General features: G+C 39.5%; 1 protein-coding gene across 1 annotated transcript in view; it reads right to left on the bottom strand.

The window, feature by feature from the left end:
- Positions 1-6,661: 6,661 nt before the first annotated feature.
- The window catches only part of inpp4ab (inositol polyphosphate-4-phosphatase type I Ab), a 92,209-nt gene continuing 80,362 nt past the window's right edge, over positions 6,662-18,508 (bottom strand). The window contains 1 exon segment of the mRNA XM_036569822.1: positions 6,662-7,831. Coding sequence (XP_036425715.1) covers positions 7,699-7,831 — 133 coding nt within the window. The 3' untranslated portion in view covers positions 6,662-7,698.

The raw sequence follows: 18,508 nt of genomic DNA, 5'->3' as shown, positions 1-18,508 counted from the left end.
TTGTACTTGTGGCCCCCTAGAATGTTGGCTTGCATGACACCCACAGTAATAATAATGTTTTATCAAGCATCTTCTCTCACTCTGTGTGCCTTCCAGTGTTAAATCTCAGCATGTTTCTGTGTCTAACACAACCGGTTACTGCGCCACATATCAACAGTCTGATTGGTTTCTGCTCAGCTCATTTGCAGGTAATGTGTACACAATCCAGAATGTATCTGATCCATTAGCCACAAAAGACTGACTAACATTCTGTAAAACCCTGTAGCTTTAGATTTGCTCCCCAGTGTCTTTTTTTCAGGCCATCATTCATACTCTTGTCCCAAGCTCTCCAGCTGACCTATTAATGACCTCTAATTCATTGCCAGCTTTTTCTGCTCGGTTACAGACCGTCTAAGCAATGCTGCAAATGAGCTACACAGCAGCAGCACTGCTGTGTCTGATCCACCCAGACCAGCGCAACACACACTAACACACCAGTGTTAGTGCAGTGCTGAGAATGATCCACCACCCAAATAGTACCTGCTCTGTGAGGGTCCATGGAGGTCCTGACCACTGAAGAACAGGGTAAAAGGGGGCTAACAAAGTATGCAGAGAAACAGATGGACTACAGTCTGTAACTGTAGAACTACACAGTGCACCTATATAGTAAGTGGAGCTGATAAAATGGGCGTATAATAAGCGTTGAAACAAGGAGGTCATAATGTTATGCCTGATCGGTGTATAGCTGGCTATATGTCCAAGAAAAGAACGCTGAAAATAAATCTGCACACACAATCCAGAATGTATCTGATCCATTAGCCACAAAGGACTGACAAACATTCTGTAAATTGCTGTTGCTTCAGATTTGCTCCCTAGAGTCTTTTTTTTTCAGGCCATCATTCATACTCTTGTCCCAAGTTCTCCAGCTGACCTGTTAATGACCTCTAATTCATTGCCAGCTTTTTCTGCTCAGTTACAGACCGTCTAAGCAATGCTGGTTACACTCTCCCAAGCTGACTTCACAGAAATAATAATACATTAAATATTGCATTTAATTTTAGATATTCCTTTTTAAATATTTACCTATTAAATAAAATAATTCAAATTAACTGCTGGAGTTTTTAAACACTGTGTCCACTCACTGTCCACTCTATTAGACACTCCTACCTTGTCAGTCCACCTTGTAGATGTAAAGTCAGAGACGATAGCTTGTCTGCTGCTGCACAGTTTGTGTTGGTCATCCTCTAGTCCTTCATCAGTGGTCACAGGACGCTGCCCACAGGACGCTGTTGACTGGATGTTTTTGTTTGGTGGACTATTCTCAGTCCAGCAGTGACACTGCTGTGTCTGATCCACTCGCACCAGCATAGCACACACTAACACACCACCAGAACATCAGTGTCACCGCAGTGCTGAGAATGATCCACCACCCATAGAATACCTGCTCTGTGGTGGTCTTGCCAGGGTTCTGACCACTGAAGAACAGGGCTAACAAAGTACGTAGAGAAACAGATGGACTACGGTCTGTAACTGTAGAACTACAAAGTGCTCCTATATAGTAAGTGGAGCTGATAAAATGGACAAAGTGTAGAAATATGGAGGTGGACCTAATGAAGTGGCTGGTCAATGTATATTACTTTGTTTCTTTGCAAAAGATCGCATATACTGGCATTTACTGCACATAAATTTTGGATGTGAAAACATATATTTTGCATATATCTTTGTTCCAAAAGGGTAATGCTGTTAGTTTCGGTTTAGTTTCCTCTGAAACATAACTGTCTCTCTTAATAGGCGTGTCTGCAATATGCTGAAGTGCAAATGAAATGTCTGTGCACAGGCCTGTTGTGTACAGTAAAGAAAACACATACGCAAGTCTCTTTGACATTAAAGAGACTTGCGTGCAGTTTGTAAGGTACACACTGATCAGGCATAACATTATGACCACCTCCTTGTTTCTACGCTTATTATACGCCCGTTTTATCAGCTCCACTTACTATATAGGTGCACTGTGTAGTTCTACAGTTACAGACTGTAGTCCATCTGTTTCTCTGTGTACTTTGTTAGCCCCCTTTTACCCTGTTCTTCAGTGGTCAGGACCCCCATGGACCCTCACAGAGCAGGTACTATTTGAGTGGTGGGTCATTCTCAGCACTGCAGTAACACTGACATGGTGGTGGTGTGTTAAATGTGTGTTGCGCTGGTCTGAGTAGATCAGAAACAGCAGTGCTGCTGGAGTTTTTAAACACCTCAGTGTCACTGCTGGACTGAGAATAGTCCACCAACCAAAAATATCCAGACAACAGCGTCCTGTGACCACTGATGAAGGACTAGAGGATGACCAACACAAACTGTGCAGCAGCAGATGAGCTTTTGTCTCTACATCTACAAGATGGACTGACAAGGTAGGAGTGTCTAATAGAGTGGACAGTGAGTGGACACAGTGTTTAAAAACTCCAGCAGCACTGCTGTGTCTGATCTACTCAGACCAGCACAACACACACTAACACACCACCACCATGTCAGTGTTACTGCAGTGCTGAGAATGATCCACCACCCAAATAGTACCTGCTCTGTGAGGGTCCATTGGGGTCCTGACCACTGAAGAACAGGGTAAAAGGGGGCTAACAAAGTATGCAGAGAAACAGATGGACTACAGTCTGTAACTGTAGAACTACAAAGTGCACCTATATAGTAAGTGGAGCTGATAAAATGGACAATGAGCGTAGAAACAAGGAGGTGGTCATAATGTTAAGCCTGATCGGTGTAGGTTTCCATTACTTGTCAGCTCCAGCTCAATAACTAAAGAAGCAAACTTCATGCATGTCTTGGCATGTTTGTAAACAAAACAGTAAGTGTGATTCAGTACTGATAGACTCATCTGGTACCCACATAGATCACATGATTAACTTGCCTTTTGATCAACCTACTGCTTTATTCACACTGGCCATTCTAGCAGTTTGTTTAAATGCACATTGGTCATTTTTTAGGGGCACTCAGCCCCCAGGCAACAGTTCTTCCCCTTTGTGAAACAGAGCTGCTATTGTCTCATATCTGCCATGGTCTAAAGATTCAGAAAAACAACACAGTGTAGTGACGCTCCACTGCCCACACATCACACCGCCTTTCATCCACACTCATCAGTTTTGCTTTGAACTCACTGACACACTCATACACACACACACACATGCATATGCAAACACACTGACAGAACATAAAACCCAGCTGCATGACAAAGGTTTAATTCTCTTTTTAATGGCATCAGATATTGATGACGGCATATTGTACAGCAAAACTCTGTTTTAAACAGACATTGTACATCTAAGAGGGCTTAATAAAAGATACAAGTTCCGTAAAATAGAAATAAATACAAATCAAGTTCAATCCAAATATCCGTGAGCATAACGGCTTAAATAATACATGACAGTTTTATAAAGTACAGTAATCGAAAACACATCGGTGTACGTAAAATAAAGAAGAAAAACAATGGCAATGTTACAAATATCAGAATAAAAACCATGTCAAGGCTCCCGAGTGAAAGAACTCGATGAATGCAGCAACGGTGAAATTGCATTTCACAGTCGGTCTGATGGTCGCCAGCTGAGGTCGATACAGTAACACTAGTGCTTGACAACAGTGAGCTGAGCACTGGCGTTGCTATGTTGACTAACGCAACTTATTCACGATATTTACATACATGAATGGCAGATGGCAGTGCAACACAAAAAAACAGCAGTGCGGCAGAAAAAGTCCTGGACATCACAGACGGTCAATGCACACGGTACGGTGTATTAAACTTTAAACTGTGTTGAGTGAGGAGGCTTTTTTTCTTGAATTTTTAGCAGTCGTTCACTGTCCATTTCCGCTTCATAAAGGCAAGTTAAAGCAGAGAGTCTAAAGGTGATTGGCTATCCTAAATATTGAGGGGGATTTTGGTCAAATAAAACAAAAAATAAAATGTTCTGAATGGATAAATGAATTAAAATGATGCAACTGAATCATTTAGATGTAAACAAAGATTCACTCGGAGTGGTCTGGTGTGAAATGAATGATTCATTGTAGAAAAACTCATCAACTCTGATTTCCCTACAGATGTCTACAACTCAAACATAGACATTTTATTTGCTGTTTAAAATCTACATGCATCTATGGGTTTTTATACATAATGTTAATAAATAGTGGTAAATTAAGACAAATAGTGGATCTTATGAAAGCCTGACATATTTCTCTATTTTTCAGAGCCCGCCTCCAGCTTTTCAGAGATTTTACCCTACATTTCTTCCTGCTTTAGTTTTCCCTTTACTTTATTCTTCTTTCATATTTTCATTACCTTAAAACAATTTTTACTTGGTTTGCTTACATTTAAGGTTTACCAGGCCCGTGCATAAAAATAACACAGCTAATCAAATCAGGAAAACAGTTACAGGCCAAATTGATTTTCACAATGCTCTATATACAACGTGTATATGTTGTATGTATTTATATGGTGAAGAATAGAGCATTAAGGAAAGTTTGACTTAAGACATTCGGGATGTTGTTCAAAAGCACTACAATATATATATATATATATATATATATATATATATATATATATATATATATATATATATATATATATGTGTGTGTGTGTATGTATATATACACGTCCTTTGTGTGAAAATTTCATGATGAATGGACCAATAGAAATGCTTTAAAATTACTTGTAATAAACATTTTTGCCTTATCCTGTAAAGTACCTGTTTTGGGGATACTTGTTTTTCTTTGGACATATATATATATATATATTTATATATATATTAAATTACATACACATGTTTAGTTTTATTTAGCCATCTAATAGCTTATATTTCATAATTATGATAATAATTTGGACTCGGGACTCAAATCAATGTGGTTTCTCTTGGGCCAGACTCAAAAATTCTCAGGCTGCATTCGAGTTTGTCCCAAAATTTCAGGCCCAATTAAAGATGTAGTTTTTAATCACCACCAATTCTGAATTCTGCTGAGTTTCTTTAGAACCAAGTATTTCACATCAAACCAGTCAAGATGAATCTCTTTACATCGTAACCATTTAACTGTGCGGAAATGTTGGAAAATTGGTAAAACAAAAGGATAAAATAACCAATGTAATATGTGTGCATGTGGTCAGCAGTGGTGGGGGGAGGTAGATGGAGCTCCATGATGCAAACAGAAGATCTCAAAATAAAGCTCAGCATACCAGCATCACATGAGGGGTCAGAGAGGAAGAAGAGAATCGTGCATGTGCTTTAAATCAGCATTGGAGCAGTGAGGGACTGAGGACAGAGTGACTAAAGCATACTGATGACCACACAGCTACAGTGGAGTACAGTACCAGTTAAAAGTGTGGACATACCTGACTGACTGAATGCTTTTCACAGTCTTAAAGACATTTTAGTCTATTTTTAGTTGATGCTTACATATGCGCTTATTTGCAAACATATTTAAAACATGCTCGGCATATGTGGAGCTTCTTTAAGTTGGAAAAGGATCCTGGGTAGTTCCTCATGAAGCAATTTGAGAGAACACCAAGAGTGTGTAAAGCTGAATCGAAGCTAAAATTAGGCTACTTTGAAGAATCTAAAATTGAAATTTTGTTTTGTTTAATACTTTTTAGTCACAGTATAATTCCTCGTGTTGTTTCTTGGCTATCAGTATTTTGTGGCTGATACTGATATGTTACCAATAACTATTTTAAGGGGCTACAAATTCTGATAAACAATAATATCTGCTGACATAATTTTATTATGGCTGTCAAAGTCAACAAGTTAATAAAGCATTTACCTGATAAAACTACTGCCACTATTTTTTCAAATCAGCATTAATGTATTATTCTAGTTAAAACCTTTGAACCATCTATCATAGTGCAGGCTGAAACTCAGCTGACTGCTGCTCTGATTAAACACAATTAATTATTTTAATCATTTTATGTCAATTTTTACTCCAATCGTTTTAGGTGAAGTTTTACTGACAGATATGATTGTTACACTTTGTAAACTTTCGTACAGAAACTCACAGGCTTAAATAATATAAATATTCTAGCACTGGGTTGGAGCTACCTGGAATCTTTGCAGATTTGTTCTGTTATTCTAGCTATGATTTTGTTTTGTGGTCAAATTGATCACCTTATATTGCTGTCATATCATTAAACAGGAGCGACTCATATTGGGTTGACCAGAGGCATGACTAGAGGTGGGCAATATAACAATGTTATAGCAGAAACAATATGCTTTTCTGAGAATATCGTGGGTACAATCAGTACTTAAAGAAAACTGACCAACATGTTTCATCAAAAAAGAGCACAATTAGTCCTGTTTTTTATTTTTACCCGATTTTCTCCCCAATTTAGTCGTCTCCAATTCCACCCGCTAGTTCGGACTCCCCCAATCACACGATACTATCAACGCTAGGAGGGTGAAAGCTAACGCAGGCTTCCTCCGAGGCCTGTGAAACCAGTCACTGCTTCTTTTCGAGCTGCCGCTCACGCAACGTCACTGGACAGCCGAACGCGCTCGGAGGAAAGCGCCAACCGCCAGATCTGTTACGACGCCTGCGCTGACTAGCATCGCGCTGAGTGAGTGATGGGGGGAGAAGGGCAGCCATCCCACCCACCCAGAGAGAGCGAGGCCAATTGTGCTCTCTCGGACTCCCGGCTACGGACGGCTGTAGCATCACCAGGGATCGAACTCGCGATCTCCTGATGAGAGGGACAACGCTTAGACGGTTGTGCCACTCGGGAGCCCTATTAGTAGTCCTGTTTAACTGGGTTTAGTGGAGGACAGTATGCAAAACACTGGATAAACTCTTTAAGTATTGTGATGTGATATTTTTTACATATTGCCCACCCCTAGGCACAAACATTTAAGGTATTCTCTTATTATTCTCTCATTCTCTTACAAAGTCGCCCTGGCACGCTGCTAGTTATCAGGGTGTTGTTGACAATGTTCTTGTCGATACCAATAAAATCATGAGCGGTCAACATCAGTCGGGATTGATGGCCAACCAATAATATAATAATAATACCGGTCAGGTCCTAGTTATTTCAGTATTGAGAATAATAGTGAAGACATCAAACATCAGAAACTGTAAAACAGTACACAGTTGAAAAGGCCTGATATCAATATGCAAGGAGCGAAAAATTCTGATAACATCAGTTGATATAACTTTATATGATAAATTACACAACTGATTTAGTTAAACAGATCTTTACTGTCTGATATTATTCAGTCAACTGTGTATTGTGAAATAAGACCATCAGTTCCCATTACACAAGAAATTTCAAAAACGATCCAAGCTGTTTTACCCAGTTTAATGACATTAGCAATTTTATCTAGCTTAACAGTAAACTCTACGTTAGCAACACGTCTAAACTTTTGACTGGAACTGTACATTAGCTGAGATTAATAACGGAAGAAGTGAATGTATGTTCAAATATAAGACAATAACCAGTTTGTGACATTCGTCTGGGAATCTCTGGCAACCATGAGGATTGTATGATTGGTTAATCTGCATTCACTTAGAGGTTAGTTGGGAAACATGAGACTCAGTATGCCAAGTATGTTATGAGGTCAACAATCAGAGTGAGGTCCTGATTGACTACAGCATATTGTACACACCAGCTACACAGTGATTTGTTTCTGTGGTGCACGTAGCCACTTGAGCCTGGCTTACTGCGTTTAGCCTAAAGCCTGCCGGTCTGCCTGATCACGACTCCACCTTTCCGAAGGTTCCATCTGGAGGGCGGTAATGTTTAGGGAAGGCTTTCAGCTGCAGATAGTTGAAGGCATACTTGCGACATCCCACGTTCTTCACCGTGTTCTCGCGCCGGCATCCCTCACTGGGGGGGCAGGAAGGGGGGAATGAAAACAGGTGCAAAAAAAAACAAACAGGGAAAACAACAAGGGGCCATGTTTAGAGATCATGAGGAAAAAAAATTGAGACAATCAAGCAGCTTGGATATATGACTGCACATGCTATTGGTTGGGAATGAAAATGGGGGCTGGATGAGCCAAAAACAAGACGTTTGTTCGATATAAGTGAAAGAAAAGAAGGTAAATCAGATACACAACCACACAACAAGCAGAGCATGCAAAGAACATGATAAGCCAATGCAATATCTGTCCTCAGAGGATAAATACAGGGAGTAGCGGAAAGCTGAAATCAGGAAAACAAAGGGGTTACCAACAGCAAAGGCTACATTAGAAAGGCTACAAGGCAGAATTTAGAGAGGTGGGAGCACAACTTAGTATACTTATCAAGCACACTTGACAAATAAAACTGCATATAAACTCAAAGTTCACTCTAGGTCAACCTTTATGCTTTTGGATCACTTTTGGAAATTAATATCTATATTAAAGAACTCAAAACTACTGCAGAACCATCCTATGTTAAAACAATGAAAAAAGGGAAGTAAAATGTTGGGACGCTGTGAAAATGTAAATAAAAACAAAATGCAATGATGTGCAAATCACATGCGCATGGGTGACGTGCACATCTGTGAAGGTACCATTAATGCTGAATGATATATACAGGTTTTGGCAACATATGCTGCCATCCAGACGACGTCTTTTTCAGGGAAAGCCTTGATTATTTCAGCAAGACGATGTCAAACCACATTCTGCATGTATTACAGCAGCATTCGTAGTAAAAGAGTCCGGGTGCTAAACTGACCTGCCTGCAGTCCAGATCTGTCACCACTGAAAACATTTGGCACATTATAAAATGAAAAATACGACAAATGAGACCCTGAACTGTTGAGCAGCTGAAATCCTATATCAAACAAGAATGAGAAAAAAATGTCACTTTCAGAACTACAGCAGTGTCTCCTCAGTTCCCAAATGCTTAGAGAGTGTTGTTAAAAGAAGAGGTGATGAAACACAGTGGTAAACATTCCCCCGTCCCAACTTTTTTGGAACGTGTTGTTGGCACAATTCAAAATGGGCATATATTCTTCTGCTAACAACATCTGCTTTGTACTATTTTCAATTAAATATAGGATTTAAATGATTTGCACATCACTGAATTTTGTGTTCATTTACATTTTGCACAGCATCCCAACTTTTTTGGAAATGGGGTTGTAAACAAACAAACAAACATATAAATAAATAAATAAATACTTCCCCTCACATTAAAAAACAAAAATTAAAGATATGACACTCTTACCATACCAAATATCTGCTAATAAACATTAATATATCCCTCTTTTCAGCAAATGGCAAAACTGACTGGCTATATGTGAACAAAAGAGCCATAAAATGTATATAAAGCATAACCTCTCAATTTCTGAAAGACCTAATGCAAACTCTCATTTACAGTGAGCACTTAACGTATTGCATGCAACCCACTTAGTAACCCTGCTCAAAATCACACCTCATGAAAGAAAGCGGTCAGTCGTCTGAATGTCCTCAGAGAACTCAAGGTGCTAGTAAACATTTCAGCACCAGGGGGAGCTCCAGCTCAGCCTGGACTGTGCTACCTCTATCACATGCTGAACCTTCTACCCATGCAGGGTACATATACACGACGACAGCGTGGGAGGGAAGAGCGCTGTTGGAGACGCTCCACCACTGATTACAGCTAATGCGACACCCAGTCTCACTCTATTACTCCATCATGGCACGGCTAAATAATGCTTCTTCAGCTCCTCTCATTTTGGATCATATTCACAATTCAGTGAATCTAGAGGTAGTTTAAGAAATCTCGTCTTCAGTAGTAAATTACAGGAAACATGAAATATTCTATTATTAGCACACTGACATTAAACTCCTAATATGATATTTTAAAGTTTTCCAAAAAAAGACTCAAAGAACTAGTTGGTAACGGAAACATTACTGCATATATCGTCTGTGTCCAAACAAAACTTTGCAAAATTATAACTTTATAGAGGATGTACAAATTGTTTTTGTCCAAAAACAAAGTTTTTGTTCGAAGTGATTCTGGACTTTATCTACTCGTCCATTCATCACAAATGTGTCCTAATGTAAAGGACAGTTGGCATTTTCAAATGGTATTTAAAAAAATGTGATTATGAGGTTTTGATATGACAGCAACGATATCTTGTAAACATTCTCTTTGCAAGGAAGCTAAAGCCAAACCCCAAGCCATAACCAAGAAAATCAAGAAATATAATATAAAACCTCTCTCAAAATCTTAAAATGGAAATAGATCAAGAACAATTCCCAAAAAACTTATTCTCCATACTACAAAGTCAAGTTGGCATAAAGTTGAATGCAAAACTTTGAACACTCCAGTCGTATTTTTTCTTACTTTCTAAATGGAAATAAGTTAACAAATACTCTACAGAGAATAAAAATGCCATTTTCTGCAAATTTTAGTGCACGATTTCAATTTTTCTGCCGTGTTTAACATATTTGGAAAAAAAAAATTGTTAACCTACTTTACTTTTAATGTAAGTCAATGGAACCAGACGTTTTTACAAGTAATTTTAGGTCATTTCGTTTGGTCCATTCATCATTAAATTTACACACAATGTCAAGGGCAACTGGTATTTTCAAATTATGTCAAAAACTGACAAAAACCAAAAAACGGCTAAACTGGAGATATGAGGTTTTCTTCCGACAGCAGCGATATACAAATATATATCACTTTGTTTTCTTCCCAGTATGTTAAATTAAGCAAATAAGTAATTGTACACTAATATGTGCAGAGGTGTTTTCTCTGTGGAGGAGGTGTAACTTTTCTCTTAGAAAATCAACAAAAACAATCTGACCACGGGCAACTTTGCATACAACATACTACAGTGTATTCGGGCTGGGACCACTTAACAACCTGAAACTGATTTGAAGTAGTGTTTATTGTTTCTTTAGTGTTCTGTGCTCTGATCCGTGGCCCGAAACTCCTGTTCAGTTACTTCATTTACACACATAAAATTCGCCACAGTTGCCATGTGTGAATAAATGTCACATTGGAGTCAAAGCACACAGAGAAAAAACTCTAACAGATACAGCCTTATTCATGCTTAATTACAGTTTCTGTTTAGTTGTCATGAAGTCTTTTCAAACAGCATTGAATTTTCTGGGTTTAACATACTGAAACTTTCACATCAAGTCCAATGTGCTTTTTTTATTTAACACTAAGGAAGCGGGATAAAAAAAATATTTTTCTTTTAGCCAGTACGACTGAAAGACACTGAGTAATGGCCCATTCTGCTAAAGTTTTACAGACAGAACAAGACATCTCACCGACTCGCACAGCAGCTGAAACTCCGCGGCAGTGCTTTGTGTGTATATGACCTTAGTGTTTATTAGCATTAATCTGTTCACACGCCCTTTTGTGGGTTTTTTGGGTCTGTAAACCTTTGACTTGGTGTGGAAAGTCCAATCTGACCCTGCATTCACACCGGCAGCGACACGACGGAGGTCATTCTGGCGATTTCTGGCGACAGGAGGCGACGCAAACCTTGCCGATGTGAAGTGGGCGGGGTTTGACTTTATGCAAATAAGGAGCGAAACAACGTGGCGACTACCAATAGGAATTGAGAATTGAGCCAGAGAACTTGTGCAATGTCTTCCGGGTTTCTCAAACACTAGAGGGCGCTCCCGAGCGAGTCCAAAATGAATGGGTTAAGATAAGCTTATAAATGCTTAAACATTTTTAATGTTAAAGAATACATTTATTTCCTGAACACAGAACGGCATAAAACATTTTAACACTGCTTATATTTTTTAGAGCTTTTAAACTCGAGTTATTGAGTTTAAAACGTCGCATCATGTACGTTCATGACGTCTGTGAGCGCGAGCATCCAATGAGCTGCTCCGCTCGCCAACCAATCAGCACTCAGTAGCAGTAATGTTAGTGTCCTGCTGCCCAAAATCCGTTTGCTGTAGAAAAAAGGAAACATACAGGTGAGTTTTCTTTGCTTTTTTAGTGAAATACATCCTTCTACTCTCTAAAATGAAAAGAAAGTTTTATCTAGAAACTATTAACTTTTCGTTTTTAGCCTTTGAGCTCAATTTACTCCCATTCATTGAGGACTCACTCACAGGGTGCCCTCTGCTGTTTGGCAGGCCTGTTTTTTGATATAACGGGGGAAATAAGAATTGGGCAGGCTCCTCAAAATGCAGCAGCGTAGTACGCGCTTTATCTCCGCCACTGTGAAATGGCACGCTCCGTTTCTGGTTACTAGACCAAATATTACTCACAAAGACCAAATACCGTTTTCCTCCCATACTGACTGCACAGACACAAGGATTAAATAAAAATAAGCACACAAGCGATTTCTCACCAGGATTGTTATTTGTAGTGGGGATGCATCTGATTTGTGCTTGCCATCAGTGAAACCATGGCAACCAACAGTCCGCTGGAGTTTAGAAACGCCCACAGGCGCTTTGGCCAACAAGAGGGGAAAAGTCACTGCCGGTTTGATCGCAGGGTTAGATATACAGAATTTGTAACTGCAAATTAGTGAAGCTGATATTTATTGATATTTCATCCCCATTTATCGACTTCTCAAACCTGCTTATGGTTCCAGCCCAACACCGTATTAGAACCAACTTTTAAAAGTCCCCAAAGCCTAGAAGCCTCCCTGCCTACGATATCTAATCAGTGCCATAACAGAACATCACCTCAAACCTTAACCTCATTATTTAAAGTAACTAACACAAGACCCAACCTATCAGATGCAAAGCATTTCTGTCATTTCCAGCAAATTACTGCAACCTTTCTATATTTTTTTTCAAACTTCTGCCTGAGCTTTCAGTAAAAAATAGATACCACAGAAAAAAAAAAAAAAAACGCCTCAACCACAATGTTCAGCATGGATGTCTGGCTTGGATGAATGAAGTGAATATGATCCCCAAATGGAGATATTTCAGGACAGTCAATTTCCGTACTGGGTCAGATTGTACACCTTTGGAGTCCTGGTTAGGAGCGCATGCAAATCTCCACCAATCAGGCCTGTGAAATGCACGTCTTCATTCAGCTAACCACGTGCGGCACGCAAACGTATGGAGACGGATACAAAAAACTGGAACAAATCTTTCGATACAAAGAAGGGAGATCTGCTAACTCTGTAAATAAACACTCTCCTCAGATGCTAAAGTGAACATCCAGTAAATATATAGTAAAAAATATAACAAGCTATTAGAAGATATTGAGCTGGGAAACCCAGGGAAGAGCTCTGAAGCTTTGGGACCTGAATAATATGGCACAAAGAAAGCGACACGAGTAGCTTAATATTTGGCACTAGCAGATACATTCTCCTTACTGTTCCTGCATAATCTGAGTTCAAAGCAACACATTTAAGCTCACGCCCTCCAAAACAATACGCAAAAATATATGGAGATCCAACTGGTACCTTCAAACCAAAGGTACCTATTGCAATTTACCCCCTTGTGAACTCACTACATCACTGAAAGTGAAGACTTGAACACTTTTGCTAAGAAAAATAATCATATTAAAAATATGTAGCTATATTTACTGCATAATTGACTCCGTCTGAACTAAAAGTACAATCCGATAAGTTCTAATTCAATCTCTTCTCGCTAACTGGCGCTAAACCTTCGTCATAAAAGTGCACTGGCTTTGTGTTGAAGCAGATCGATTATGTTTTTTTCTGCTAAACGTAGGAAGACAAGACAACAACGAGTGCTGTAAAAGTGCAGCCGGCTTCAGATGCAAATGAGATGCTAGTTAAAACGAGCTCTGGCTAAAGCCTTTAACGTTGCATTTAAATAGGAACACATGGAAGACATAAAAATTCAAATCGACCACAAAACACTGAGGAATCATGATAATAGAGGAAAAAAACAACAAGAGACACCTCCATGGTGTATTATATATAACCAGCATGTTCTAGCATGTGCTGGAAAATGATAAAAAAAAAAAAAATCAAATTAAATTGTTACACTTTGTGCGAATATCTTATACTTAATAAATTAAACTCTATTATATATATATATCAATATATACCTTTAAGATGAAAGCTAAAATAATTTCAAATGTTTGTAATACTGTATTTCACAAACTTTACAAATCTTGCATTTCACACCTCGGTTATGTAACAAAGTAAGGAAGTAAGGCAGAGAAACTGACTGCAAGAGACACGTAGACCTTTAGACTGGCTGTTACAGGAGAAGCCACAGAGGATATGCAGCCACTGAACAGAGTAACCTGCCTTCTCTCTACGCTCCCGATCCACAGAGAGAAGGGAAAAGGGGGGAAGAGGGGAAGAAAGAACGTTTGTGAGAGGGGCTTCAGCCACTGTTTAAAGGTTTGGAATCGCTCGTCATATTAAAATGTAGACAACTCATACAGTGTAGATTAAAATATTACAGCCTAGACAGTTTTAAGACGTTTTTCAATGCAGTGTTTCATTTTTTGGAAACAAAGAATTCTAGGGCGTTAAAGGTATTCATTGAATTATTTATGTAAATAAAAAATTCTCCTCAAATTATTTCCACCCAATAGATAGTTATCTCTATCATCAACTGCTGATAATGCAGCATCACTGGACAGCTCAATATGCTTAGACTGGGATGTGGGAGGTAGGGGTACCTTCAGGATTTCAGGATCGCAGCTGCTAAAAACTATTAAAAAAATGGAAGAGGAAAGTTTATCAACAAAGATTAAATCTGCCTGACAGATCCAATTCTATCAAATCCCAGGTGGTTGGTAAGGTGTTGCTATGCTATGGCATGCCAGGCTGTTGCTAAGGTGTTGCTAGGCTGTTGCTTTGGTATCCCAGGTGGCTGCTAAGGTGCTGCTAGGCAATTGCTATGGTATCCCAGGTAATAGGTGTTGCTAGGCTGTTGCTATGGTATCCCAGTTGGCTGCCAAAGTGTTGCTAGGCTGTTGCTATAGTATCCCAGATGGCTGCTAAGGTGTTGCTAGGCTGTTGCTAAGGTATCACAGGTGATAGGTGTTGCTAGGCAATTGCTATGGTATCCTAGGTGGCTGCTAAGGTGCTGCTAAGGTATCCCAAGTGGCTGCTAAGGTGTTGCTAGGCCATTGCTATGGCATCCCAAGTGGCTGCTAAGGTGATGCAAGGCTGTTGCTGTGTTAATCCCAGGTAATAGGTGTTGCTAGGCTGTTGCTATGGTATCCCAGGTAATAGAAGTTGCTAGGCCATTGCTATGGTACTACAGGTGGCTGCTAAGGTGATGCTAGGTCGCTGCCGTGTTATCCCAGGTGATTCCAAACGTTTGAACAGTGCCGTGGGGGACAAGGAAAGGAAAAAAAAGAAAGAGGAAAGAAAGAGTGCGAGAGTTTGTAAGAGAGAGAAAGAGTTAGAGAAAGTGTGGAGGCTCAGCTGCAGCGGAGTTTGGCTAGCAGGTAGGCCAGGCTGAGGAAGAGCCAGACGATGAGCAGGTTGGGGCTGAGGGCCAGCAGGGGCAGTGAGTACAGCAGACTGGGGTCCAGCCTGAATTCCCTCACCGGCAGCAAACCGCTCAGATTCTTCTGCGTCACCCCCTCCCTGGTCCCAATGCTGCAGGAGGGGCGGGAGGGGAGCAAGAGGGGGGCACGGGGGGCCACGAAGCATGAAAAGAGGGATGAGTGGAATGTGGGGATGGGGATTTTTGGGGAGGATGATGAATCGTGGCAACAGTGGTGGAATCGACATTGATGAAGGTGAGGAATAAAATCACATACGGATTTAAAATTGAAGATTAAAAAAAGGGTCGATGCGGGTAAATAAATGAATGGAAAAAAATACGAATAAAAGAAAGAAAGAAAGAAAGAAAATAAACAAATAAAGAAAGAAAAATAAGAAGAAATAAAAAAGAAAATAAAAAAGGAAGAGAAACAAAAACAAATAAAAGTAGGGAGGGATAAAAGAAAAAAATTAATTGATAATGAAAAATAAATAAAGTACGAAGAAAAACAAACAAGCAAATAAATGTAAGGAGTGAAGAAAGAGAAAGAAATGGAGATAAGAAAGGGTGAAAGAAAGAAAGAAAGAAAGAAAGAAAGAAAGAAAGAGTAATGAAGGAATAAAGAAAGAATGAGAAAGAAAGAAAGAAAGAAAACGAACAAGCAAACAAAAGAAGAACAGTGTATCAGAGGAGCAGAACGAAAGAAAGAAAGAAAGAAAGAAAGAAGGAAGGAAGGAAGGGGAAAAAGAGAACAGGAAGAGTAATAAAGAAATGGTGCGGGTTTATGAACGAATGGCAGGAGGGCAAAATGTGAGTTTATTTACAAAGAGGGTAAAAACAAATAAAAAGCAACACGACGCAGTGAAAGAGAAAGAAGAGAGAGAATAAGAGGTAAATTAAGTCGGATGTTCTGCTTCATCAGTGTGTAAATCAGAAGCAGTGAGAGGCAGCAGTTCCTGCATGTTGGTGTAATCGGGGGTGAGGGGGGGACTGAAGCTCAGGGCCGTGCAGTTCCAGCATGCACCACCGCCTGCATGCAACCAGCACAGCATACCATCACACAGGACGTCCCGGACTACTGTCCCTCAGACGCACACAGAGTCCCACAGGGTCAGCTAAACGACCCAGTGACAACACAGAAAGGCACAGAGTCACCTGTGTGATCAGCATCAGCAGCACTGAGGCTGTAGAGGAGTGGAGGGAGTGTGTGGAGTGTGTGGAGTGTGTTTCTCCCCCCACACACTGCCAAGGAGCAAAACACCCTCACACACAGTGTCAGACTCAGAGCTCTGACAGACTGAGATCAAGGTCTTTATGCAGCACTTAGAGAGGAGTATTTCACCAAGCAGGATTAGTCAGTTAACCAGGTACCTTTAAGGGGAATTTGACTGATTTGTTTTTTTCTAATCACAAGATAATTAAACGATAATGTCTGCAAAAGTTTGAAAACTCCATGTTTTGTTGAAAATAGTGAAAATATGTTAACCTTCCTCTACAGGAAACAAACATTTTTTTTATTTGTAAATTTGTTAATTTCAATTTATTTGCAGAGCTTAACATATTGGAAAAAATAACCCATATAATATAAAATGTGCCATTAAATATTATTAAAACACAATATCACCATTCCCACATGTTGTATATCGCTGCTGTTGGAACAAAACCTCGTATCTCCAAAATGGTAACTTTACAAGAGAAGGAAAAAACATTACTTGACTTTACTTTCAGTGTAAGTCAATGGAACCAGACTTTTTGTCCAAGTAATTCTGGGCCACTTCTGTGGGTCCATCCATCATGAAATTTACACACAGTGGAAAGACCAACAGGTATTTTCAAATTATGTCAAAAACTGAAAAAAACGCCAAAAACGGAGATATGAGGTTTTCTTCCGACAGCAGCGTTAATCAATACGTCGTGTGCACTCCGGATAAAATATCCCTACAGTGTATATATTTTTTGCTTTTTTTAATTTAGAATTGTTTATATTGTTCATTTTTAAGTTTATAAGAAGGATAGAGTTTTTTTATCTTATATTTTTTACCTTTAGTGTTTATACTGTATATATTGTCTATATAGTAAGTAACAAACTGTAACCTTGTTAAGTGATTAACAAGGTTCATTACTCTGTTAATTCTCATCTTGTTACTTCTTTCCTTGAGTGCCTTGCTCTCCCTTTGCTGCTGTGGCACTGTGAAATTTCCCCGTTGTGGGACTAATAAAGGATTATCTTATCGTCTGATTATCTTATAACATTTGCATACACCATACTTTGTGTTTTTTATTTTTCCAGTATGTTAAATTCAACAAATAAACATTAATTGTGCAAAAAAAAAAACAAACAGCATAAGGACGGTTACCACAGACAGTAACTTCCCTGCAATAACAAGAACGACTTAAAATAGAAGAGAAAACTTACTGACTTGAAACCCACAACAGAAGTGTATGGAAAGGTGCTTCAGCATCTGCCCACTGGCTTCTATTCTAATTTCAAATCAGCATGTTTTCTCACCAAGCTGGGAAACTTTGAAAAGACTGCATGTGGTAAACAATTGTATGATGCAGACGTGGCGCACAGAGATTAAGGCCCATTCCCATTCTTCTTTTTACCCCTGTCCCTTGTTTTCGAGTGTCACCCTAACCCCTTGGAACTGAGTTACAAGGTAGTGGCTGAAATCTTCCCTATGAAATGGGACCCTCCAATAAAAAAGAACATTACTTCATTAACAGCTACTAGCGCGGCTCTGTAGGTGACCCTGCCAGTCTGCAGTGACAGCAGAGGAGGGTAAAGTTCAGCTCCTCACTGCTGGGCTTTAGTTACATTTAGGGCATCATATGCCTTCAAAGAGGGGGCAATTATTTATTATCGCCCACCACTAATTCTCTGGTGATATGAAGCTGATGTCAGATATTCAACAGCTTATTGTTTGAATTTTCCCGTTACACCTTAAATGGAGCAGCAGTTACATTCTGGCGCTTCAGGCATCAGAACTGCTGGACTATTTAAGGTGGAACGGGAAAGTTAGCTAGCTAGCTACCAAGACATTAGCATGCTATTAGCAATTTTTTATGTTTGTTATGAAGAAAAGGACCATAATACACTGAAACGACATTAAACTAAGATAATACAGTGGTTATCGTAATTTTTTAGCGGAGAAAATTCTCACATCGCTCGCTCAGCCATC

This window comes from Colossoma macropomum, unplaced genomic scaffold, assembly GCF_904425465.1.
Source record: "Colossoma macropomum unplaced genomic scaffold, Colossoma_macropomum, whole genome shotgun sequence".
In the NCBI taxonomy this organism is placed as follows: Eukaryota; Metazoa; Chordata; class Actinopteri; order Characiformes; family Serrasalmidae; genus Colossoma; species Colossoma macropomum.
The sequence above is the reverse complement of the archived record's forward strand: the minus strand, read 5'-3'. Positions and strand labels throughout refer to the sequence as shown.